The following is a 23,896-nucleotide window of genomic DNA, read 5'->3' on the forward strand; positions in this document are numbered from 1 at the left end:
ATAAACATAAATGAGACAAATTAATGACATGATAGTTTATATGGATGATGACATAATTATCATGTCATTGCTTGATAACATACTTGAGGATAGAAAGTAAAATGTTAATGAAATAAAAATTAAAAGACTATATTTGAATTTAGAGATTAAAAAAAAAATCAAGAAATAAAAATGTAGTAAATCCTTGATTAAATATGATTGAGTTAATTACCACACATTTGATTGAATTAAATTTGATTATATATGAGATAATTAATTATAATTGTATTTGATTAAATTGATTCTATTAGATAAAATATATGTTTAGATTTATTTTCAAATTCATTGAAGGTAAGAGTCAAGTATTCGATTATATTAATAGTTTAACTTGACAATTATTAACATAAAACAACACGTTTTCATGGTCAGAGTATACCCAACCATTTATCTATACCGTTGTCTAACAACGAAATAGAGTTTTTTCTTTTCTACTCAAGTTTTATATTATAATTACAATTTTAAAATTCTATGTGTTGATTTTGAAAATTGTGAAATTCAAAACCTAAAAAAAAAAATTCTTATATTTTAAAATTACACTACAAGACAAATAGAAATCAATTTTAGTAGAAAAAAAATAATTAGTTGTTATAATGACTAAGTTAGATATCATTTTAAAATTTTAAAAAAATAGTTTCTAAATTAGTTTTTAAATAGTTTCTAAATTAGTACCAGTTAGCTACCAAGATTTTAACTACAAATCATTTAAATTCTAAATTTGATAGCAAAAATCTTGATTACTAATTAGATACTAATTTAGAAACCATTTAATAATAATACAAACTAATTTAGAAATTAAATTTTTTAGTTTAATTTAGTCACTATAACAACTAATTATTTTTTGTTTTTAAAAATAAGTTTCTATTTTATAATTTTTCTTGTAATATTATATATTATGCAATTTTAAAAACTATATTGTTGGAGATCCCACATCGACTAGAGATTAGAGCCTTTCATTGTATATAAGTGGGTGCAAACCTCAACCCTATGAGTCGGTTTTATGGGGTTGAGTTAGGCTTAAAGTCTACTTTCGTAAGATGGTATCAGAGTCATTTTGAGCCTATCCTAACGAGTATTTGTTGGCCTTATCAGGCCACCCGCTATCGGTTCCACTTTGTAAGATATATCATTCAAATTGCCATGTAAGAATTGGTGTATAGACATATATAGAGAGATAGAGAGAAATAATTGAAAGGGTTTGCATGTGAAACCTGAGCCAACAAACATTCATGTTGGACCCTTCTTTTTTCACAACTCTCTTCTTCCAAATTCTGCTCCCAATAATTACACCTCAACATATCTTACTCTTCATCCCCTCTCCATTTGATTGTAAAAAAGAATTTGAGTTACATCTCAACCTTAATCTCAAAATCATAAAACCTTTTTTAAATAATTAAATAAAAAGGAACATTTAAGATACCTTAACTTATTCAAGGTTTTCTTAAATGCATGTTTAGAAAATTGAATATCCGTCAGCATGTTTACATTAAACTATGTATTGTCCAACTGGATTACATACATATTATTGGTACATACGAGTATAAAATACGTTATGTGTACATACGTGGAGGGACGTAAATACTACACAACTGCGTGCATTGCCAACCTATCACGCGCCTTGCCAGCATTTGACCACCGCCTAATGTATGATAAATAGACTCAGAAAACAAATAAGTAAAAATAGTAGCAAAAAAATAATTCATTCTTGTTTAAAAAATAAGAAAATTCACCCTCTTATTTTTTTTTTTAATCTTTTCTTCATATATGGTTTCAATCAAATCAAACCATTCAATCTTCTCCTGTTTGTCTTATTTTCTTCCTTCTTCCTCTCTCATCACCTCTTAGAGCGTGTAACCCTAATTTTCCTTCATTCTTTGACTTCATTGCTCTCTTAATGTATCATAATGCTGCAAATATTCTTGACTAAACTTGTAATTTACAATATGAAATGCATATTTTTACATATTATCACACTAGAAGAAGTGGGTTCTAAATAACTTCGTTTTGTGTTTTCATTTAATACCATCATGTTGAAGTGACATAACATTATTTTAGATGATGAAAATGTTAAACTCAAACTCGAGACTTGGTGAGTAAGTTGGAACAATTTCCTACCTGTTGATTTACGCGTTTGATCGTACATGCAAGTTAATTTATTATTTTGAATTCATACTTTACAAGAAGGGCACGTGCATCTAGCTATTCTACATTAGGCAAGCAATTTCAAATCTCACAGCCTATTTATTAGACTCATTCTCTTAAACCCTTTTCTTCCTTGTGTTTTGCCTTAGTTTTCACACATCAAAAGACAACAAAAGCTTGATCCTCTTCGTTTGTGAGTATTCTATTCTACTTATCTTCTAAATGGGAGGTACCTCACCTTGTGCTTCTTGCAAGTTGCTCAGACGCCGTTGCTCCAAGGAATGCATCTTTGCTCCTTACTTTCCTTCTGATGACCCTCGCAAGTTTGCCATAGTGCATAAGGTCTTTGGTGCTAGCAATGTCAGTAAAATGCTCCTGGTATTTCTAACTCCTTACCCTTCTTTCTCTCTTTCTTTCTGTGTTTAAACATTCCAACTTCAACCTTTGCTTCTGTAAAATCTGAGTATTCTGCAAGTTTCACTCCTTTAATTCACTATCCAACTAACCCTTCTTCTGTCTCTTTAATCCTTACAGTATTGATTTTCTAGATACATGTTGTTGCAAGAAAATGTTCAAAATTAAAACAGTCCAAGTGTTTATAAAGTTTTCAGTTATGTTATACATTATAATCTCCAAAATTTGATCAAAGTCACATAGTTTATTATCTACACCAAATCATGTCTGTAGGTAAAAAGTCCATAGCTATATATGTAGTTTTTTCTTGCAGTGGTTATGTGATAGCATTCACTAAATGTGTTTCTTCTTTTTGTGTGTGTGCAGGAGCTTCCAGTTCATCAAAGAGCAGATGCTGTGAGCAGTTTAGTTTATGAGGCAAATGCAAGAGTGAGAGATCCAGTGTATGGATGTGTTGGAGCCATATCATACCTACAGAACCAGGTTTCACAGCTGCAAATGCAGCTTGCAGTGGCTCAAGCAGAGATTCTATGCATCCAGATGCAGCCACAAGAACCTACCTTAACAACACAAGCATACCATGATGACAAATCACTGCTCCTATCAGTACACAATAACTACGAAACTCTTCCTCAGTATCTTCACTTTCCTTCATCCTCTTCCTCCTCTTCAAATGTGCTCCAAGACCCTCATGAGTCTCTTAAGAGAGAGTCTTTTTGGACTTGAATTTACCAATGTTCAATGGATTTCAACTGTTACAAAAATGTTTTGTTTCAATTTCAACCATTTTGCTTGTCTAGTCAGAACATGCCTTTTGTCTCTTAGTGCACCTTTGTTTTATCTTATTCTTGTTGTTCATACAGGCTCCTAGAAATCAAGAGGGAGAGAAGAAAAAAACAGAACATTAATTAAGGGTGAGATATTAAAATTGTTAATGAAAGAGAAACTGTGTTCATACAGTTTTTTATAGTAAAAAGAAAGATGAGATGAGATGGGAAGAAATGAGATAAATTAATATTAATGTGGTGGACGAGAGAAATGATATTATAAAATATTGTATAAATAATAAAAGTTTCAACATAAACACACAAAAAACAGAATGTACGGGTCAAATCATGCATGTGCAATTTGTCTTACAGTTGAAGTTATTATAATTATTATATTGAAGGAAGCTGCATGAAATACTTTATTTTATAAGTTATGTAATCATATGAAAAAGTTAAACCAAATTAAAGAAAAGCTTGTATTAGTTAGATTCGAAAGTAACTTTTCAATGAGGGGAGTTTGTAACTTTTAAAATTAATTCTGTGTTTGTTTTTTTTTTTTTTCAACTTCTAAAGTAATAAAGTTTGTACTATAATATTCTATTATCATGTGAAGGTCTCTATCTGTTGATAAAGAAATGTTTCTTTGATATTATTTAAAAGCCAAATGTTCTTATTGAAGCATAATTTTTTCTTTATGAGTTAATAATGCTTGACCTGTCATTCTAGTTTAAGAGATGGAATCTTAGAAAAAAATATTAAAAATCTGCACATTTTAGTATGATCTTCACAACTATAACTATATGAAATAAATTTATAAAATTATTCATAATGTTAATATCAATAGGTTACTTTCTTTAGTTCGGACAGATAAGAAAAGAATTCTAGCATGAAAGAAAGATTATTCTTTGTAGTTGTTTCTTCACATTGACTTTGAGCTTTATAATGAATTGTGATTATTGAATGATAGTATTTTTGTGTAATTTGTTTGTGTTTGATAAAATAAAAATATTAGTATAAATATTTACTTGATAATACTAAACTAATTATAATTATTACTTTAAAGACGTAAAGAAACAATTAATTTAATATATTATTAAAAAACTTAAACTACACCTAAAATAAAATAGAGGAAGTAACATATTAATGTAACACTTTAAACAACTCTTACACCTGAGTTAACTTTGATGCACATTCCTGAGTGAACTTACAATTTAAAATAAAATGGTTTTTTTTAAGTGAATGTTACAATTTAGATAATTTATTATGGATATAAGTAAAAAAAAAATATTACAAATTTAGATAAGTTATGTCTCATCGAAACGATTTCATACGAAGAAGTCATATTAAGAATACACGACTTTCTTTAAAAAATTATCAACGTATAAGTCATGTCACCGCTCTACAACTTTAGTTGAAATTATTTCGAGAAAAATTGTGTGATGTTTGCACAACTTTGATTAAGTTGAACTTAATTAATTAATTTATTTAAAAAACATTTTGTTTTTAAAAATTGACAAAAGAAGCATATTCTATATACACAACTTCAATATAAATCTTATATGACTAAAGTCATAGATGAATGGTACGACTTCAATTCTATTAATTTTACATTCAAGTAGTGTAAAAGTAACACTTTAAATGTAAATTTTAAACTTAATCAAAATTGTATAAATTACCAACATCATACAACTTTTTACAAATTATTTCAACTAAACCCTAAACCTTAAATCCTAAAGATGTTACACAACTTTTATATCTATCGTCTTTATACCTAACTTGTCTAAATTCATAATAATTTTTTATCCTTATTTATGATTTAGATTGCATCATTTCCATGAAAAAACGAACTTTGATATGTTGCATATTGTCAATAAAGTGAAATCTGTCAAATGGTCAAATTAGGTATATATATCAAATATAACCAATTTTAATGGGTGAAGCCTTTATAAATTAAAAGAAATATCAATATAAAATAATTTAGAAATTGGAAAAAAAAGTTAGTTTAAGCAGACAATGTAATATTTACTATGTCTGTTAATAAAAAACATAGAAGAAATATTTTTAAAATAATTATTATAAAAGTTAGCAAAATTATTGTACATGGTATTTTTTTATTCATTACTATTATACATAGTTTGTTCTTTGATTTATTATAAGTGGTGTTATAATAAAGTATTCATAAAGACGACTATTAGATTATAATTTAGTAGTAGTAATAACATTTTATAAAGAAATATTACACAAAATGGATAAATTATTTTATTGATTGTAGCAGGACTAATTCTTAATTTCTTTTATTTCTCTTGCACAACGAATATGATTCTTAATTAGGATTACAAAAGTGGGAACACAAGAATTCAAAATTTACAATCATTGTATCATGTACTACTTTCATTCTTATTGTTTTAAACATGGACGTGTCGACCAATTCATCATTTTCTAAACCTATCAAGTTAGAAATATAATAATTAAATACTATAAGGTAGGGCAGCACATGGATGTTTATAAAACATATATCACTACATTTGAATTAATTATTTTATAATATATATGTTAGTTGAAGTATCCAATAAAAGATTAATCTCCCCAAATATAAAAATGATTTAAATTACTAATTATTTCATCTTATGACAAATTTATAATCACACACATAAAATGATTAAAGTTAAATGACATATTTGAACAAACTTCACTACAAACATTTTTAAAAGAAAAAACTTAAAAAAAATGAAGTGAGTTTGTTCATAAGATAATACTAACCATTTTTTTAATGTAAAAAGCTTCACAGATTTATTTATATATAAAATCATTTTCATGTATTAAAATATTTTTTTTTTCTTTCATTTTCTCTAAGAGATATAGATTTTAGGAATAAGTTTATTGAAACATTCTTTAATTCAAAATTAGTATTTGATTTCTTCGTTTATCTCGTGAGTTTTGTCACTTTCTTTCTTATTCTAGGTGTATGTAATTGCTTACCTTTGAACTTTGAGGAATTAATGTCCAATTGAAGTGACAATGAGAATAAAAAAAAATGAGGAAAGGAACAAAAATTGTGATGTCTTCATTTCAACTCATCTAATTACTTCTTGTCAAAAACATAACTTCACATCATAAGACTTTTGGTTCCTATAATAATCATCACACATGTTAAATAAGATTTTTTAAATGTTTCTTATGATCTTAATTATAGTTTCAATAGAGAAGTCTTCTAGAGGAACAAAAGTTGGTCACATTATTTATTTAAAATAATTTGCATTACATATACTAATTTTTCATTATTTAAAAAATAGTATACAAACATCCCTAACATATCACAATAATTTTCTTATTTGTTTGAAGAACATTATATCATGTGTTAAAATAACATAAAAAATTCTATGTAGTTTACTCAACTTCTAAATTAATCATTGTAATTTATTTATTTACACCGGAAGAATTTTTTTTTAAGAATCAAAGTATTATTGGATTAATTTTATCCTTACTATGTTTTATGTGTTTATTCAAAATAAGGTTGTTTTATAAATTTAATCTGAGAGACTTTTTTTACATTTCACCATTTGAATAATACAATAACCTTTTTAAAGTCACAAACCTCACTCTTTAGATATTAGTGTCCAATACTCTACTGGATCTGAAAGTGCATGGGTAAGATGGAACTAGTAAGAGTGATATTTGATAGTGGAAAAGGAAAAAATAAATAATTTTAAAAATAGTAAATTGCAGCAATTTTTCCATTTTTTTTTTTCAAATTACACTTATACTTCTGTTTTTTTTTTTTACCTTTGCAATGACTAATGTTTTTAAAACTTAAAATAATATATATGTAATGTAAAAGCTAATGATTTAAAATAAGTGTGAACTTTGTATGAAAATCTGGAATGATAACATAATTTGAAAAAAAATCTCAACAACAACATACTACTCAACATTACACACACCCAAACACTAAACCTATAAAAAGACTATTTTACTTCCTGAACCTTAAAATATTTCTTCCTAACCCATCATTTTCGAAGAATACTGTTTTACTCGTTTTAAAAATACTTCCAGATTACTTTTTCTAAAATACTTCCAAAAAAAATTTCAGAATGATTTTTTGTCTTTCAAAATTCTTATTCTGAAAACACTCTTTACTTACAGAACCCCGGTTTCAAAAATAATTTTTCTTATGGAACCTCTATTCTGGAATCACATTGATCTGTAAAAGGATAATTTCAGTATTTTAAAGAATGTAGGGGTGCAGGAAGAAAAATGTAGAAATACAAGAAAAAACTCCCAATAAAAAAAATAAACTAAGTTAACCCAAAAACAAACTAACAAATAGCAAACTTTATCAATAATTATTATAAATATATAAACGTAAATGATATATAATATTTTTAAATATAATCAATTATATTAAAAAAATATAATCAATCACATATGTAAATTTTTATTATTATTTATATATGTAAAATTTTATTATTATTTATGTATATAATTGATTATGTTTTTTAAACATAATTAATCTATGTAAATATTTTATTATCATTTATCTATATAATTATTATATTTTTTAAATAAAATCGATTATGAGTACTTTCTTTCGCAAATCCTTGTTTTTTACAAAGGAAAATTTATTGACATGTATTACTTAGTTTTTGTCATATTTTTTTTTTCACGCGTTATAGTCTTTTAATTTGTGGGAATAGTAAATCAGGAGAAACAAACATACTAGGTGAAAAACTTTAATTTACATTTTATTATAAACTATATATATACTTGTTTTTGAACGAGGCTTAAAAAATTATTAAACGGATTCTTTTTCTACCTTCGATGATTGTACTTCATCTTCCTTTCTCGCAAGCTCTTAGCTTTTTCTTACTCGTCTCACTTCTCAGTTTTCTCATAGTCCAGACTCGGACCTGTAGAAGACACTCTGACACTCAAGTCAGTAAAGGTGTTCAATGTACAATTGTCATAGCATTGTAGATGATGACGTACCTGAACCTTGAAATGTGTGCTACTTATATTACCTTTAGTTGACTTTTCTTATTGGACCAAGTTAGGGAGTTGGATCGCGTTTATGGATACATTACCTAATTTTTAATTGTGGATTAACTTGATTAATCATGCTTGAACGTGATTGAAATTTATTCTGTCAGTCAACCTGTTGACGAGGAAAGAGATTATACCTTTAAAATAAATAATGTTTATTCCATATATGTATCTATAATGTAGGTGGTGAAATTATGGTACATATGTTAAATTTAAATTAATTTAATACAATAGATTCAATTTTATTTAAATCTAAACTCAAGCTATAAAAACGAGTTTGGTTCTGAAAGAGATTACTGGAATATACAACATTTTAAAAGAGTATTTTCTTTTTAGTAATATTAAGTTGAAAAAAAAATCATATAATTAAAAATACTCGAAACATTAAATTATAATAGCTATTTTTGTGTAGCTTTAAATGACCCAAGTCACACCATGTTGATTTAGTTGACCCACGAAACCCAATTTTTTTGTTGACCATTTGATATAGAATGGAGGCTTTGAGTTCCAATAATTTGTTTTCTTCACACAGAATGAGAACTCGTAAGAGTTTACTTCCAATATAAAATATTAAAATACCTATATAATTTAATATCATATTATACTATAAATAAATATATAATTTAATATTATATTATACTATAAATAAATATTTAGCTCTGTTTGTTTCTATGTATGTACTGTTGACAGAAAAAAAAAAGTGAGAAGTTATTAGTTGTTTGGATCTAGGTTTTTGCATGGAAGAGGAAGAGAAGATATACCTATGAATAGTAAATATCTTCTTCCCTCAAAATGAAGAGACTTAGAGAGAAAACTACATTAGCATGTGTTATTTTTGAATTTACTCTCATTCATCTACATGGTTTTTAATATTAAAAAATATTTTTTTTATTTATATACGATGTGATTTATTTTCTAATTTTATAGTATATATTTAATATTTTAAGAAATTATTTGAAGTTTTTATTTTATTTTATTTAATTGTTGCGTTTATATTAATATTTTTTTTTTATAATTATTATGTTTATGAGTTAGTAATTTATTTGATAATAGATTTTTTATGAAATTATTTTCTATTTTTAATTACGTTATATTTTTTTCAATGTTTTTTTATTTATTTTTTATTACTATAATTTTTTTAATAATAAAAAAATATTATTTTTTATTTATATAAGATCTGATTTATTTTCTAATTTTATAATGCAGGTTTAATATTTAGAAATTACTTAAAGTTTTGTTTTTATTTAATTTGTTGAATATATTTTTTTTATAATTATAATTTTTAAATTATATCTATTTATATTTAATATATATTTATTTTCTAATTTTAATTTTTAAATCTATAAAATATGTGAAAGTTATTTATTTTTAAACAAAAATAACTCATTTCATTATTAAAAAAAAATAATACCAAGAATAAATTTGTAAAGCAACATTTATCAATTTTAAAAAATAAAATAAAATTTCTTCATAACCATCACATCACTCACAAGTTCACATAAACTTTCTCACACATTCAGTTTAATATACCTCAATCTAAACACTCTCACTTTCTTCACACTTTCCTCTCACATCTCCACACATTTACTCTCTCAAATCCCCACACATCCCCTTCCCAATCCAAACACCCTTATATTTTTTTATTGTAATATTATTATTATTATGATTAGTTTATCATATTACATATATAAATTAACTAGTTTTTATATATTTTTCTAATAATAATTGATTATAGGGTGTTTCTTTGTATACTTCATCATTCTTCTTCCTGCACCCATCACTTCGAAATCTCAAAATTGTCACATTTTATTTCAAAACACAGTTTTCATGGTGTTGTGAGTGTTTTTAAAAATCGGGTTCTGAGAATAGTTATTTTCGTCATTTAACGTTTTTATGGGGTGCAGGAAGAAACACCTCTGATTATATTATACATAAAAAAAAAGTTGTTGGGCTTAAATGTAGGCCCAGTCCAACATAGTTATCGAGGGGTAAACCCTATTAAACCACAAAAGAGAAATGGGAGCAGTGAGATGGCAAAGTGCAATGAGAATCAAAAACGCGAAATGGAGCGAAACTGAGAAGAGATCAAGAGATAGGAGAACGCAACAGATAGAACCAGAGGACCAAGAAATTGTTCCCTAGGTTCGTTTTTGCATAAATCATGACCTAGAAACAAACAAATTCAGTTCATTTCGCTGAAACGCCTTTAAACTCGCAATTTTACACGAGCCAAATTGAACGATTCTACACTGAACTTGGTTTGCGATTTTGATAACCATGACCAGCCTTGGTTTTGTTTTAAATTACTGAGAATTGTACTGAATAAAGCTCTTTAATCATCAATCGATGCACTGGTTGTTGTTTACTTAACAGTTCATATAAACTTGGTGTAGTATCTCTTTTTGGGAATCAGGTTCATGTAGCTGAAACCTCTTTGAATTTTCCAAGTAAGCATTTGTGTCACTGTGTCAATGAGAGGCAGCATTGGAATAAGGATCTCAAATCATACTATTTCAAATGCCTCCAGAAGAACGGTAGTTGCATTCTCTACATCTTCTGGCTTTGGAGATGGCGGACGTGGCCGTGGTCGTGGAGGCTCCCTCCCTGGTTCAGGGCCGTTCAATTTCAATGAAAGAGCTCCTGGTAAGCTTAATTCCAGTGAGCCTAAATCCGACACGGCAGAATCACCCATTCCTCCTGGTTCTGCTCATGGCCATGGCCGTGGCAAGCCAATGCCTCCGTCGGGTGTTCCTTTTCCATCATTTTTGTCTTCCATAAATCAGCCACCTGCTGGTCGTGGCCGAGCTACTACGGTACCTCAACCTCAAAATGATTTTCATTCACCTGCTGGTCGTGGCCGAGCTACTGTACCTGAACCTCTAAATGCTTTTGAGCCAAATGATTTGGGGCCACCAGGACCCAAAAAGCCCATTTTCTTCAGAAGAAAGGACAGTGTTTCTCCAACAGTGACAGATGGTTTTCCTATTGATGTTGAGCATGTTAACAAACTTCCAGGCACCATCCCAGGGGTGTTGTCTGGACTTGGACGGGGGAAGCCCATGAAACAGCCAGAGCCGGAAACGCGAGTTACAGAAGAGAATAGGCATCTTCGCCCTCCTCGAGCTCCTGGTGCAGCTGCATCTGACACTTTGCCTGAGAGACAACCAATGCCAAGACGGGATGATGCCGTGAGGAATGCACGAAATTTTTTGTCGCAAGGTGAGGATGATGGAAGTGGCACTGGAAGAGGAAGAGGGTTTAGAGGGAGAGGTGGGCTTGGCCGAGGCAGGGGCAGAGGCAGAGGCCGAGGCATAGGAAGAGGAGGGTTCAGAGGGAGGGATATAAATGAAAGACTTGGTCGATTCATGGATGCAGATGATTCAGATGTTGCAGGGCTATATGTAGGAGATGATGCAGATGGTGAGAGATTGGCCAAAAAGTTTGGGCCAGAGATAATGAATCAGTTAACCGAAGGATTTGAGGAGGTGGCTGGTAGAGTTTTGCCATCGCCATTAGAGGATGAGTATTTGGACGCATTAGACATCAATTATGCGGTAGGTGGTTTCTACTGACATTTTTATTTATTTGATGAGAAATAATTAAAGGTAGGGAAAATATAATTTTGTAGTTTAGCTACATTAAGGGAAATCTCCAGTTTTAATTGAATTGCTATGAGGAAACTCATTATAATCATCCGATTCTCTAGATCGATCTAAAGACAACATTTCCCTCGGGGAAGTTTTTTAATTGTTTAGTACCCATATTTCCATGTTTAATTGTTTGTATTTTTATCGGCTTCTTTATTAAGTATTGCAGATTGAATTTGAGCCAGAATATTTGGTGGAGTTTGATAATCCAGATATTGATGAGAAGGAACCAATTCCACTTCGGGATGCACTTGAGAAAATGAAACCATTTTTGATGGCATATGAGGGGATCCAAAGTCAGGAAGAGTGGGAGGTATATTTTGTTGTTAATCTAATCCACTATCCATGACATAAGATTGTTACCCGAACATTAATTGCAAATGTTTCAGGTCACAAGTTTTAATACTGATTTTTTTTTTTAATTTTTAATTCATCATTATCTTCTTCGCCAATAATTTTATGGCTTGGTTGCGAATATTTTTGTCATGTCAAACCTGTGTAACAAGTACTGTATCAGTTACTATGTTATGCATAGTTGTCTATTTTATAGCTGCTTAAAGGGTTTATTGTTCTGTACTATATCCATGTGCTGGGATATTTTTTTTCTAACTTTGTATCCTACTAGGAAATCATGGAAGAGACAATGGCCCGAGTTCCATTGTTGAAAAAGATTGTTGATCACTACAGCGGACCAGATAGGGTAACTGCAAAGAAGCAACAGGAAGAATTAGAGAGAGTTGCTAAAACTCTTCCTGAAAGTGCACCATCTTCCGTGAAACAATTTACTAACCGTGCTGTTGTCTCTCTTCAGGTTTGGAACTCTAAATTTTGATATTGGGTTGGGCATAAATGTGTTTTACTTGGCTAGTTGTTTTCCTCTGATGTTGATGATCTTATTATAAGTATCTCTGCCAATGATGTTCTACCTGCTCATGTAATTCAGTGGTAAACGAACCCCTTTCTTCAGTATAGTTATCTTGTAATTTGATATCAGCAGAGAAACTATTTCTCAACAGTTGCATAATCAATTGAAATTCCAACAAATATTTGCCATTTTGTCTTGGAATCCCGAATCTAAATTTTAGCTGATAAAATAAACCCAAAATGTATAGAGAGAATAGAATATGTATTTGATTTTGTACCAAGGCTGAACAGTTGCTATTGACAAGGCATAGATAGGAAAATCAATTCTCTGCCTAAAACTTAATATTTGTTTAAATCTATTAAGAGATGTTGTCAAGGAATGCATGAAGATTGTTAGGTATTGGAGTTGGCTTTGGTTGAATGTGAGAGTTATTACTGTATGATTAGAAATCTAGGAGGTTCCCAAACTTTAGTTCCCCTTATTAATGTGAATTTGTGGCTTTGTACATTAAACAATTGATTCAGAACCTTGCTATTTCATGATTATACGAAGTTTGCAGCTTTTTTGGCAATCAATTGATTCTGGCTGCTGGAGTTGCACTAATCTTAATCGTGAAAGGAGAGTATATTTAATGTCCAAATCTTGATGTGTTGAGGATTTTGTTTTCCTGAGCCTGACATTAATTTACTTGTCTTGAGATTGATTTATAATCCCTTCTTTTCTCTTTTATCCTTTCATGAATTCATATATATATATATATATATATATATATAAATGCCTTGGCCACTTCTGATTGCAGATTCTCTATATAAAAAATTACAAGCATATAAATGTGTGCTAACGATTTCCTTCACATAAGAGATTGATTATGACTGAAAAGTTAGTTAGGACTTTGGAGTTTGCTATGAATTATTTTGAGAATTCCCTGGGCTAATTCTTTTCAGTGCTCTAAAAGTTCATCTAGTTTTATTTTTATTTTTGCTTTCAGTGGACATGTTTGTAACTTTTTTATTGTGTTATTTGTGTGGCTGAGTTTTCTTTGGTGTCGCTACTGCAGTCATCTCTTTGGGAAGGAATAAACTACTTACTAACTTAATGTCAATTAAGTAAAAATGTACAGCAAAGGAAAGTATTAACTAAAATGATTGAATTTAATGGTTGGTTACGGTTACAGCTTAGCTGGTTATATCTTCAATTTAAAAGTTGTTTTCTTATATTGAAACGAGAACTACAATGGAATGCGGAAGGTTAAAGAACCTGTTTATTTTTTGGTGCTTTATTTGCAGAGTATACGATATAATTCTTTCTTACACTTAATGCTCAAAAATTATAAATTATATGCATGTGGTTATCGTATTGCATAAACAGTCCAGTAGCACACAAACACACACACACACTTATATATAGCATCTTCTATTAAATTCTTTTGCGTTTGTATTGCCTTTTATTTCAATGAAATATGAGAAATGCTGGTTACAAAACTACTTGAAGGAATATTCTGCACATTATTTATGCTTGGTCTGAAATATGATGCAGAGCAACCCAGGCTGGGGATTTGACAAGAAATGCCATTTCATGGATAAGCTGGTTGGGGAGGTGTCTCAGCATTACAAGTAACTTTGCCTTTCAAGCTTAAACATGGTGGGTTTTGTGGTATACTATATTCATTTTAATGTGGACATTTCAAATTTTGTTAACTCAACTTTGATTAAGAAACTGCCATAACTCTTTTAATAATATGAATTATAGTTAGTGATGTTGCTAGCAATTGTTACATTTCTCTTATACTTTGTAATACATGAATTATCATTTTAATTAGTAAAACAGAAGAAGCACAATGCTTTCTTGGCCCAATCCAACCCTCAACCTTCAACATATTCTTCAACACATTCTTATCTTTTGTTATATTTTCTGTAAATATTAGTAGATTCTAGATAGTATTAGCTGTATATTGTAGCAATATTTCTTTATATATTCTTTTATTTGTTTTGTCCTTACTGTTGCTTATTCAATAGGATCTCATCTTGTATATATATTGCCCACATTGGGATAATCAATACAAGGAATATTTCATCATTCAATCATGTTTTTACACACTTGTCCCTTTCTCTTTTAATTAGACTCTCAAATAGTGATAAAATGTGGCATCATAATATTGTTGATTGGGAAATTAGTGATTATAATTTAATAATTTCACAATTAGTTCTATGTATTTATGACATTTTCAGAATTTTAATTGTTTTATGAATTAATGATTTATAAGTGTGTTTTGCACATCTATAATATATATATTACACACATGGAGAATTGTTTTTTCATTTTATGTAAATATGGATTAGTTAACAAATAAAAAAATAGTTATATGATTATTACTTAGAAATATTTATATTTATGTTTTAATTTCATCATTCAAATAAGATTTAATGATTTATGTATATTTTTTATTTTTTTCGAAGTATTTAGGGACGTTTGAATTATTTCCTAGATAGAAATCCAGTAAGAAATAAAAGTATTTAAAAAAAGGATTGTACAAGTTAAAAAAAATATTGTTTTTTTAGTATACTAGAATTTATTTTCTTTTATGGAGTTATTTTCAAACAATTTGTCTAATCTTATACGTATAAATATATGCTTAAAAATTTATATTATTCAAGTCATTATTGATTTAAATTTGAATTAGATTAAAATTGATAAATATTAACTTCAAACATTGAATAACATAAATAAACTTATCTGTTGTTTATAATTTATTATTTTGTGGTTATAAGCTTCATAATTCAATCATGATATTTTATTATAGACCATTGCAATTAGAATTTTGATTTGATTAAAACACTATTTAACTATAAATTTTATATTTATATACAGAAATTAAAGCTATTACTAATGAAACGAGAAATATAATTATAAACAACTTTGACTGAAAAAATAAATTTTATATTGATGCGTGACATGATTTATATATAAATTCGAAGTTATGTTAATAATAACAATAAAAGTAAAATTGTTTAAACATGATTTATAGGGAATTTATTTATAAAAAAAAGTTGCCAAATTTGAATGGTAAAATAGTAATGATGGTCGATTACTAATTGATATACTGACTTAGTTAATTTACTATTTGCACCACTCACTGCTAATTATTTGCAGTTGTATTGTTCCTGACAATCTGCATTGTTATTTAGACCTATATATGTTTATAATATATTTTTTTATAAATTTGTTTTTTTTTATTGTTACAATATATTTCAAAGGTATTTCTACTTTTAATATTTGATTAACTTTAAAATCTTCTAATATGTTTTTTTATAGATAAACGATTTTAATTATACTTTTTCAAATTCAATTTATATATTTTACATTATCTAATTTAATCTTATACTAAATCTTACTATATTTATATTCAAATTTAAAATAATATAAAAATAGTTAAAATTCACTATGTAATATGAAACATATTTAAAAACAATCAAATAAAACAATATATTATATAAAAATACTAATACATTGAAGTATAATTAGAATAGCCAAATAAATATTAACGATAATATAATAGTTAAGATAAAATTATATATAAAAGTGTTAAAACTGATGAAGAAATGTCGTGTCAGGTATCATTTTTTAAATTTATAAGTATATAAATTATTTTTTACGACTAAAAAATAAATTGGTATATCTATCAATTTTATAGCTATTAATTTTATTTATAAAGTGTGAATCAATCCTAACTCGTTCTTATAATAAGTCTTATTTTATTAATTCATTAAGTAAGTGGGTTATAAAAACTTAATTCTAAAAATTTATGTTACAAGTTAAAATTACGAACAAAGTGAATTCACTTCATTATAGGACAAAAAAATCTAATTAACTTTATTTAGTTTTAAAGTTTTTTTAAAATATTTTTAATTACAAATTGATTCTTAATTAATTTGTATTATTTATAACTTAATTGTAAGGTTGTAGAAACACTTAATCTATTTATGTCCAACTCAATTTAACCTAACTTGAATTTTACTCAACTAGTCGTGATCTTGCATGATTTAGGTCTAATTCAATTAAATTTTTTCTTAACTTAGACCTAACCTGATTTGGGTTTGACACGACATGATTTTAATACCAATCAGGGTCAACTCTTTCTAGCCTTGTTCTGACTTAAACTCCATTTGATCTGACTCATCCTAATCCAGACTAGACTAGACTTAGCTTAATATTGGCTCGCTCGGGTTCAAGTTGGGCTCGACCTGCTTAGTCTCATCTTAACCTATGCCAAACCTAACCCCACTATAACTTAACTTGAGTTCAACTTTACATGGTCTTATCCTGACTAGTTTGACATGATTTTGACTCAACCTAACTTAACTTTAACTATATCCAACCTTGGACATACTAACCTAGACCTAACTCAAATTGTCAATGGCCCATCTTAACTTAACCTAAGTTGAGTTTGGTTTGTCTGAGCGTAACCTAACTTAGCTAAACCTAAGTCTGACCCGACTTAACACAATATTAACTCAACTCAATCTGACTTGGACTCAACTTAACTCGACTTGACTTTGATTTAGCTCGACTTGACTTGACTGCTGAATTTAAAATGTTTATAGTTTGACCTAACACGACTTAAGTCTAATCTAACATTGATTATGTTGACTATAATTTTAATATGAACTGAATACATATTTTCATATACATAATTTTTTTTTTAAATAAATACTTTTTTCATGTTTTTTAAAATAATTTTGTTTACTTTAAGAAATGACTTATGGTTAACCTTATCCATAAAAAATTTGTGAATACTTTGACATTGTAAATGTTTTCTTATCTGAGTTTTTTAATTTTATGAACATTTTTTTTATTCTAACCCATGTGAGTCAGGACCAAACTATGTAGACTAAACAAAATTAATATGTCTACAACAAATTAGACGTTGAAATTCACAAAATAATTATTATATTAGTATTCATTAAAACAAACAAATGATAGCTTTTTTTCTTAAACTATGACCTATCAAAATAATAATCCATACTAATAAATAAAGAGAATACCAATTCTTATAACTTCGGTATACATATTTTGTTTTATAAACTTGACAACAAATTAAACATTAATCTATTTATATGTTAAAATAGGGAGGTGTAACTTTCACATTCCAAAAAAACCATCCATTTAACCATTAATGTTTTAATTATATTTTTTAAGGTATATATGTTATTATTATTAAAGTAAATTGTAAAGTGGTTGTTTACTTTTTAAAGGTGTTAAACTATAACTTAAAAATAAATCATATATATTAGTAAATAAAGAGGTTAAAAATTCTATTAACCATTACACATTGTAATTTTTTATTATTTTAATAACTATTTTTATATATACTAATATAATCAATAATTATTTTTGACATGGCACAACTTTATTTTAATTATTTTGATAACTATTTATATTATCTTACATATAGATTAGATATATGTTACAAAGTGGACTTTAAGTCTAACTCAACCTCATAAAACCAGCTCATGGGGTTGAGATTTGCACCTATTTAGATTAGGATAGAATCGAAATGACTCTGATGGACTTTAAGCCTAATTTAACCCCATAAAGTTTTTTTATTTTTTTATTTACATATAATTATATTAAATTTAAATAAACGATATTATTATTTATAGACTTATATTAATAATATAAATTTATACCTATTTTTACTTAGTCAAGTAATTGAAACAGTAATTACATCCTTCCCTAACCTTCTGAGTTTTTTCAGAAGCTTTTTTTTATTAGACCGATAAATGGTACTTGTTTGCGAAAAAAAATATGGTTAACAATTATTTATTTTTAAGTAGCTTTTATATTTGGTCATGTTAAAATTATTATTTTTTCTATTGCATCTGATTTTACGAGTTGTCTCTAGAAGAAAAAAAAAACAGAAAACTACTTGCTTTCAAACATGTTAAAATGCCATAATAAATTATTAGTTTATTAAAAACATTTTATTAAGTTTAAACAATACGATCATTTTCAGTTTATTCGAAATTAATTTGATTCTTATTTTAATTTCAGACTGAAGTGAAACGAAACATGTAATTTTTGGAGATAATATTATGATATGACGAAGAAGGTGAAGATGGTAGTGAAGAAGTAGTTGAAGAATTTGAACAGCGATACCAACGTTCCTCTTTGAAATTTCCGCCTTCAAAAACTATATGAAAGCTCTGATTCACCATTCTCATTCTCATTCTCATTCCCTCTTCCTTCGCCACACTTCTTCTTCTTCTTCGCTCTCTGCAATGTCTTCCTCTCTCTTTCTTCCATCCGCTCCCTTCCTCACCCCTTCCTCTAATGGAAGACCCACCCTACCTCTCCCTCGATCTAGGGTTTCCATGAGCGTCTCCACCGGATCTCAGCCTTCCGTTCACCAAACGCTGTTCGCCGATTACAAACCCTCCAATTCATTCCTCTTCCCCGGTCAGGTACACTTTCTCAAAACTCAGTCGTTTCCAATTCCCAATTATGCTAAAAAGTACACATACACAACCGTTGGATGTAATGTTTCTGCGGTTTCAGGGTGCTCAAGCTGTTGGAATGGGGAAGGAAGCCCAGAACGTGCCTGCTGCTGCGCTTTTGTTCAGCAAGGCGAATGACATATTGGGGTACTTACAAGTTTAACTCATAAATTATACTCGTTTTTATTTTGCTTTTGGGATTCATTTGGTGTGCTTTCTGCATTCAGGTTTGATCTTCTTGATATATGCATCAATGGGCCAAAAGAAAAGCTAGATTCAACTGTTATTAGCCAGGTATGGACTTCAATCTCTTTGTTAAACTGTTATGTTTGCAGAGTGTAAACTGGCTATCTAGGCTGTGTTTGGATTGACGGAACAGAGGGAAGTAGAGTTGAATGATTTTAGTTTCCATTGTTTAGATTGCTTATTAGTATATATATGGAATCGTTTTGATTGGAACCTGGTGAAATGGAATGTATTTTTCATATCATTCATTCCAATCCCTCAATTTGGGAGACAGAGGATGAAACGATTATTAATTTCCGTATGTATTGACTTCGTTGTTACTTCACGAACAATTAAATTTTCCTCTGTTCTAGTATAGAGTATCCAGATTCCAGACAATGGTATAGTAATTGTCTTCCATTCCCCTGCCCCCTCTCATGGTCAATAACGGATATTAAAAATAGTTCAATAATGTTGTAGTGAATTTTCATTTAACTCAATAAAATTTAATTTATATTGTGTACTAATTATTTATTAGTTAAGATACTCTGCCTTCAGTTAGGAGAGAATCTTTGGACTGCTATTTCTTAAAAATAAAATAAAAACATATGTTTTATGTGTGTAAATGACATATTAAAACAGTGTGCTGGAAATTTCATCCTGTTTGTGAATTGTTCAATGATTAATCTAATAAGTATATATATTTTAAAATCTGAAGATGATTCCAACATATTAGGACTTTGGTGAGTACACTTATATGCTAAATAACTGGTCTAGGTAATTTCAGTTGAATGTTGGAAATTGAAGGGAAAATATTTCCGGTGGATCACTTCAGAATCATGTTCAAAATTTTCAGTAAATTTGTCCCGTAGCTATATGTTTCAGAGTGGCACTAAGTCAGTCTTGAAGTCCTTGATTGCGGGAGTCAAATCCCACCTGGGCCACTTTACTTGTTCTTGGGCATCCAGTTCCCTCCTCACCTTGGTTTTATGATCTCCTTCTCTGTAATCAAGATTATTTTTCAAGTAAACAACTGTATTGGCTATAAGTTTCTTTTCTGTTTACGATACCAATCCAGCATATCAATTCATAATTCTGTTCCTGATAAAATTTCTATTTTTAGTAAAGATTGCCATAGATGCCATGTTTACCATCTGATTCTATGTTTCAGCCTGCAATTTATGTCACAAGTCTTGCTGCTGTGGAGCTACTTCGTGCACGTGAAGGTGGTCAGCAGATTATTGACTCGGTGGATGTAACATGTGGTTTAAGCCTGGGAGAATACACTGCTCTGGCATTTGCTGGGTCTTTCAGGTGAGTTACGGAAAGTAATTACTATTTATCAAGAAATCTTCACAAAATAAAAGCATTACGAGTAGTTGTAGCATGTGTGTCTGTTCACTTTTGGGCATGAAACTTGTGTGTTTTGAAGAAAACTTTACTTTGAGGCTGGCAGTGGAAATAAAGAAACCAATTGGATGGTGAGTGTTAGTGGCCCAACCATGTGTTTTCTGAATGTGAATAATTGACTCGAGGTTTTCTGTTTGCTTCAAATGTCATCAGTATTTTGCAATGAAATTATTGTCTGTAGCCAATGGGAAAAGTATCCACCTATAAGCTTCTTCGTCAGTTTGCAGCCTATGAGGAAATGAATATTATTAACCCCTGTAGTTTTGAACATGAGTCGTGTGACTAAAATGTCCTTTGAGTGGTTTTATTTAAGGTTCAACTTTGTCAAAATTGACATGCTATTGACCCCATATATTTAATTTAATGTTTAAGCTTTGAAGATGGACTTAAATTGGTCAAACTGAGGGGTGAGGCCATGCAGGTAAGCAATATCTGGTAGCTGGTCTAGCTTCTTATTTCTCTTCGACTTGTCTGCATTATAATTTGTATATCTTGGGCAAAACTTCTGTTCTTTTTCCAGGATGCCGCTGATGCTGCTAAAGGTGCTATGGTTAGTGTGATAGGACTGGACTCGGAGAAGGTCCAGCAATTGTGTGATGCAGCCAATCAGGAAGTTTCTGAAGCTGAGAAGGTTCAGATTGCCAATTACCTGTGTCCAGTAAGGTTCTTGAGAGTCTACCTATTTACAGCTTAGGCAAAAGTCCATTTCTAGATTTGTTAACCATTAGTTGTTTTGGTAGGGAAACTATGCTGTCTCTGGAGGACTAAAAGGAATAGAAGTGGTGGAATCCAAAGCAAAGTCTTTCAAGGCTCGGATGATAGTATGACTTTGCGCCTAATCTTTTTCTTTCCAGTGCCGCCTTTCCTCAAAGAAATAATGCCTTGGTACCTTTCTGGCAGGTTCGCCTAGCTGTTGCTGGTGCTTTTCACACTAGTTTTATGGAACCAGCTTTGTCAAGATTGGAAGCAGCATTGGCAACAACAGAAATCAGAACCCCAAGAATACCAGTCATCTCCAATGTGAATGCGCAGCCGCATACAGATCCTGTCACAATAAAGAAGACATTGGCACGTCAGGTACCAGTGATACTTTTTTCTGTCCAACATGAAGCCATGAATGGGAAATAATTGCATCTGTAATGCAATTGGCAGGTTACGTCACCTGTTCAGTGGGAAACAACAGTGAAGACCCTTCTAGCCAAGGGTCTGAAGAAAAGCTATGAACTGGGACCCGGAAAGGTACTATGATACTAGTACGCTAACAACAATGTGAATCTGCTTGTTGGCATTGGAAGTTCTATAGATCTGAGTATTGTTAATTGTTTTACGGAACTCATTTCAGGTTATTACTGGAATTGTCAAAAGATTGGACAAAGGCGCGGACATTGAAAATATTGGTGCTTAAGAAGGCAATAGGACCTTGCTCCTTCTGCTTCCAATGAACAAAAGTAATATAACATTTTTTACAATAGAAAATGTGCGTGAGCTGAATCAAGAGATTGATTGCATGGATCATGGAACTCTTAGCAGGAGCAGCTACAGTCACATTTGAAGTTTTGAAGTTAAATTATAATTCACGAATTGACATTATTATGAACGAGTCAGAAAAAAGTGATTGTACTCGGCTTTAGAAACATTCATTTCTTGTAATATCATAAAACGTATCTCGGAGTTAATTAAGCTTTATGTTTCTGTGTGCCAGATATAGCTTTAAGCCTATTAGAAGAAACTATAGTTATATTATATTACAATTGTTATTGCTGGTATATTGTGTAAGACTTATGGAGAACAATATAACGAAACCTATGCTTCATGCATACACCATAATTTGGAAGATGTTTGGAAAAGTTTAAGAGTTAATCCTAACTACAGAATACTATTGAACATAAAATTTGTTAAGATCAAAATTTCGAACATAATTTATTATTTCGAATGCAATTATGCTAAATCTTCATTCAAAACACATTTAGGATGTGTTAACAAGAACAATGAGGAACAAAAACAAAATGAAGACAAATTCTCAACAATGAAATGAAAATGGCGCGAATCTGAGTATCTAATTTTATTTTAAGTGTTCGGCGATCGTCTCAATCTGCGAAGCTGATCAATCCAGCGATCATCGGGATCTCGAGCTGCCCAATCCGGAACCACTCCGGCGAAGGACACTCCGCGCATCGCCTCCATCACTCTCGTCGCGTTCTCCTCCGTGAGCGGTGCGTTGCGGCGGTTCTCGTCTTCCATCACTGCACTATCGACCTCCTCTGTTCTCCTCTCCTCCTCTTCCTCCTCTTCGTCGCTGCTGCTCTTCTCTACGACGTCGTTCAGATCCAGAGACGAGATCCCATTCTCCGTCACGCCGTGCACGAAGAATCCGTTCGGCAACTGCCTAAATTCACCGCCGTCGGAGCTCTCGTCCTCGTCCATGGCAGAGATCGGCTGGTAGTATTCCGGCGCGTCATCGGAATTAACGTCCGAGTCGCTTTCGTTTCCATTTTCTACGAATTCATGAAAGCGGTTGAATTATTTTCCTGAGAAAATAAAAAGAAAACAATGGCGGAGATCGATTATTTACCTTCGACAAAATCAATGGCGCCACCGTTCATTTATGCGGCTCGAAAGTAAAGAGGGTGAAGATAGAGAACGAAGCAGTGAAAAGAACGTGAAGAAAGAAAGAAGTAATGAAATTTAGAAAATTCCAAAAATAATATTTTTTATTTTGGAAAATAGATAAAAAAACTTAAAACCTTTGCACCAGCCGGGAATCGAACCCGGGTCTGTACCGTGGCAGGGTACTATTCTACCACTAGACCACTGGTGCTTATTGATATGTTCATTTTTAATAAGAAATATATAGGT

The 23,896-nt window shown here is 30.0% G+C and overlaps 4 protein-coding genes and 1 non-coding gene across 6 annotated transcripts; 3 read left to right on the plus strand and 2 right to left on the minus strand.

Annotated features, from left to right (window-relative positions):
- Positions 1–2,309: 2,309 nt before the first annotated feature.
- On the plus strand, positions 2,310–3,395 carry ASL5 (Lateral organ boundaries (LOB) domain family protein). The gene is made up of 2 exons (XM_068639230.2): positions 2,310–2,556; positions 2,959–3,395. Exons 1-2 carry the CDS (start codon positions 2,401–2,403, stop codon positions 3,316–3,318), a joined length of 516 nt encoding a protein of 171 aa, XP_068495331.1. The 5' UTR covers positions 2,310–2,400; the 3' UTR covers positions 3,319–3,395.
- Positions 3,396–10,426: 7,031 nt separating this feature from the next.
- Positions 10,427–14,765, plus strand: LOC150027313 (uncharacterized). Of its 2 annotated transcripts, none has more exons than XM_090304089.1 (5): positions 10,427–10,541; positions 10,793–11,953; positions 12,216–12,359; positions 12,672–12,857; positions 14,448–14,765. In XM_090304089.1, the coding sequence occupies exons 2-5, from the start codon at positions 10,871–10,873 to the stop codon at positions 14,526–14,528; spliced, it is 1,494 nt and encodes a 497-aa protein (XP_090160215.1). In that variant the 5' UTR covers positions 10,427–10,541; positions 10,793–10,870; the 3' UTR covers positions 14,529–14,765. The 2 variants fall into 2 exon arrangements, with proteins under 2 accessions (XP_090160215.1, XP_090160216.1); XM_090304090.1 differs by having other exon boundaries at positions 10,813–11,953.
- Positions 14,766–18,931: 4,166 nt separating this feature from the next.
- On the plus strand, positions 18,932–22,741 carry EMB3147 (Acyl-carrier-protein S-malonyltransferase). Its single transcript, XM_068639237.1, has 10 exons — positions 18,932–19,372; positions 19,467–19,552; positions 19,633–19,699; positions 20,802–20,944; positions 21,413–21,461; positions 21,561–21,698; positions 21,781–21,861; positions 21,941–22,117; positions 22,193–22,279; positions 22,383–22,741. Exons 1-10 carry the CDS (start codon positions 19,106–19,108, stop codon positions 22,443–22,445), a joined length of 1,158 nt encoding a protein of 385 aa, XP_068495338.1. The 5' UTR covers positions 18,932–19,105; the 3' UTR covers positions 22,446–22,741.
- A 190-nt stretch (positions 22,742–22,931) lies between these two features.
- Positions 22,932–23,743, minus strand: LOC137831524 (uncharacterized). Its single transcript, XM_068639239.2, has 2 exons — positions 23,613–23,743; positions 22,932–23,535 (listed from the first exon to the last, which is right to left on the minus strand). The coding sequence occupies exons 1-2, from the start codon at positions 23,641–23,643 to the stop codon at positions 23,108–23,110; spliced, it is 459 nt and encodes a 152-aa protein (XP_068495340.1). The 5' UTR covers positions 23,644–23,743; the 3' UTR covers positions 22,932–23,107.
- Positions 23,744–23,787: 44 nt separating this feature from the next.
- On the minus strand, positions 23,788–23,858 carry TRNAG-GCC (transfer RNA glycine (anticodon GCC)). Its single transcript has one exon. It is a non-coding gene; the product is annotated as a tRNA-Gly (tRNA).
- Positions 23,859–23,896: the final 38 nt, after the last annotated feature.

The sequence above is a fragment of the Phaseolus vulgaris genome, chromosome 6 (assembly GCF_051622355.1).
Source record: "Phaseolus vulgaris cultivar YP4 chromosome 6, ASM5162235v1, whole genome shotgun sequence".
Taxonomy (NCBI): Eukaryota; Viridiplantae; Streptophyta; class Magnoliopsida; order Fabales; family Fabaceae; genus Phaseolus; species Phaseolus vulgaris.

Coding starts and splice junctions, on each gene's coding strand:
- ASL5 (XM_068639230.2), top strand. CDS start 2,401: ATGGGAGGTACCTCACCTTGTGCTTCTTGCAAGTTGCTCAGACGCCGT. Junction 2,557..2,958: donor ATGTCAGTAAAATGCTCCTG/GTATTTCTAACT, acceptor GTGTGTGTGCAG/GAGCTTCCAGTTCATCAAAG.
- LOC150027313 (XM_090304089.1), top strand. CDS start 10,871: ATGAGAGGCAGCATTGGAATAAGGATCTCAAATCATACTATTTCAAAT. Junction 11,954..12,215: donor CATTAGACATCAATTATGCG/GTAGGTGGTTTC, acceptor TAAGTATTGCAG/ATTGAATTTGAGCCAGAATA. Junction 12,858..14,447: donor GTGCTGTTGTCTCTCTTCAG/GTTTGGAACTCT, acceptor AATATGATGCAG/AGCAACCCAGGCTGGGGATT.
- EMB3147 (XM_068639237.1), top strand. CDS start 19,106: ATGAAAGCTCTGATTCACCATTCTCATTCTCATTCTCATTCCCTCTTC. Junction 19,553..19,632: donor AAGGCGAATGACATATTGGG/GTACTTACAAGT, acceptor TTCTGCATTCAG/GTTTGATCTTCTTGATATAT. Junction 21,462..21,560: donor TGAGGGGTGAGGCCATGCAG/GTAAGCAATATC, acceptor TTCTTTTTCCAG/GATGCCGCTGATGCTGCTAA.
- LOC137831524 (XM_068639239.2), bottom strand. CDS start 23,643: ATGAACGGTGGCGCCATTGATTTTGTCGAAG. Junction 23,536..23,612: donor CGCCATTGATTTTGTCGAAG/GTAAATAATCGA, acceptor ATGAATTCGTAG/AAAATGGAAACGAAAGCGAC.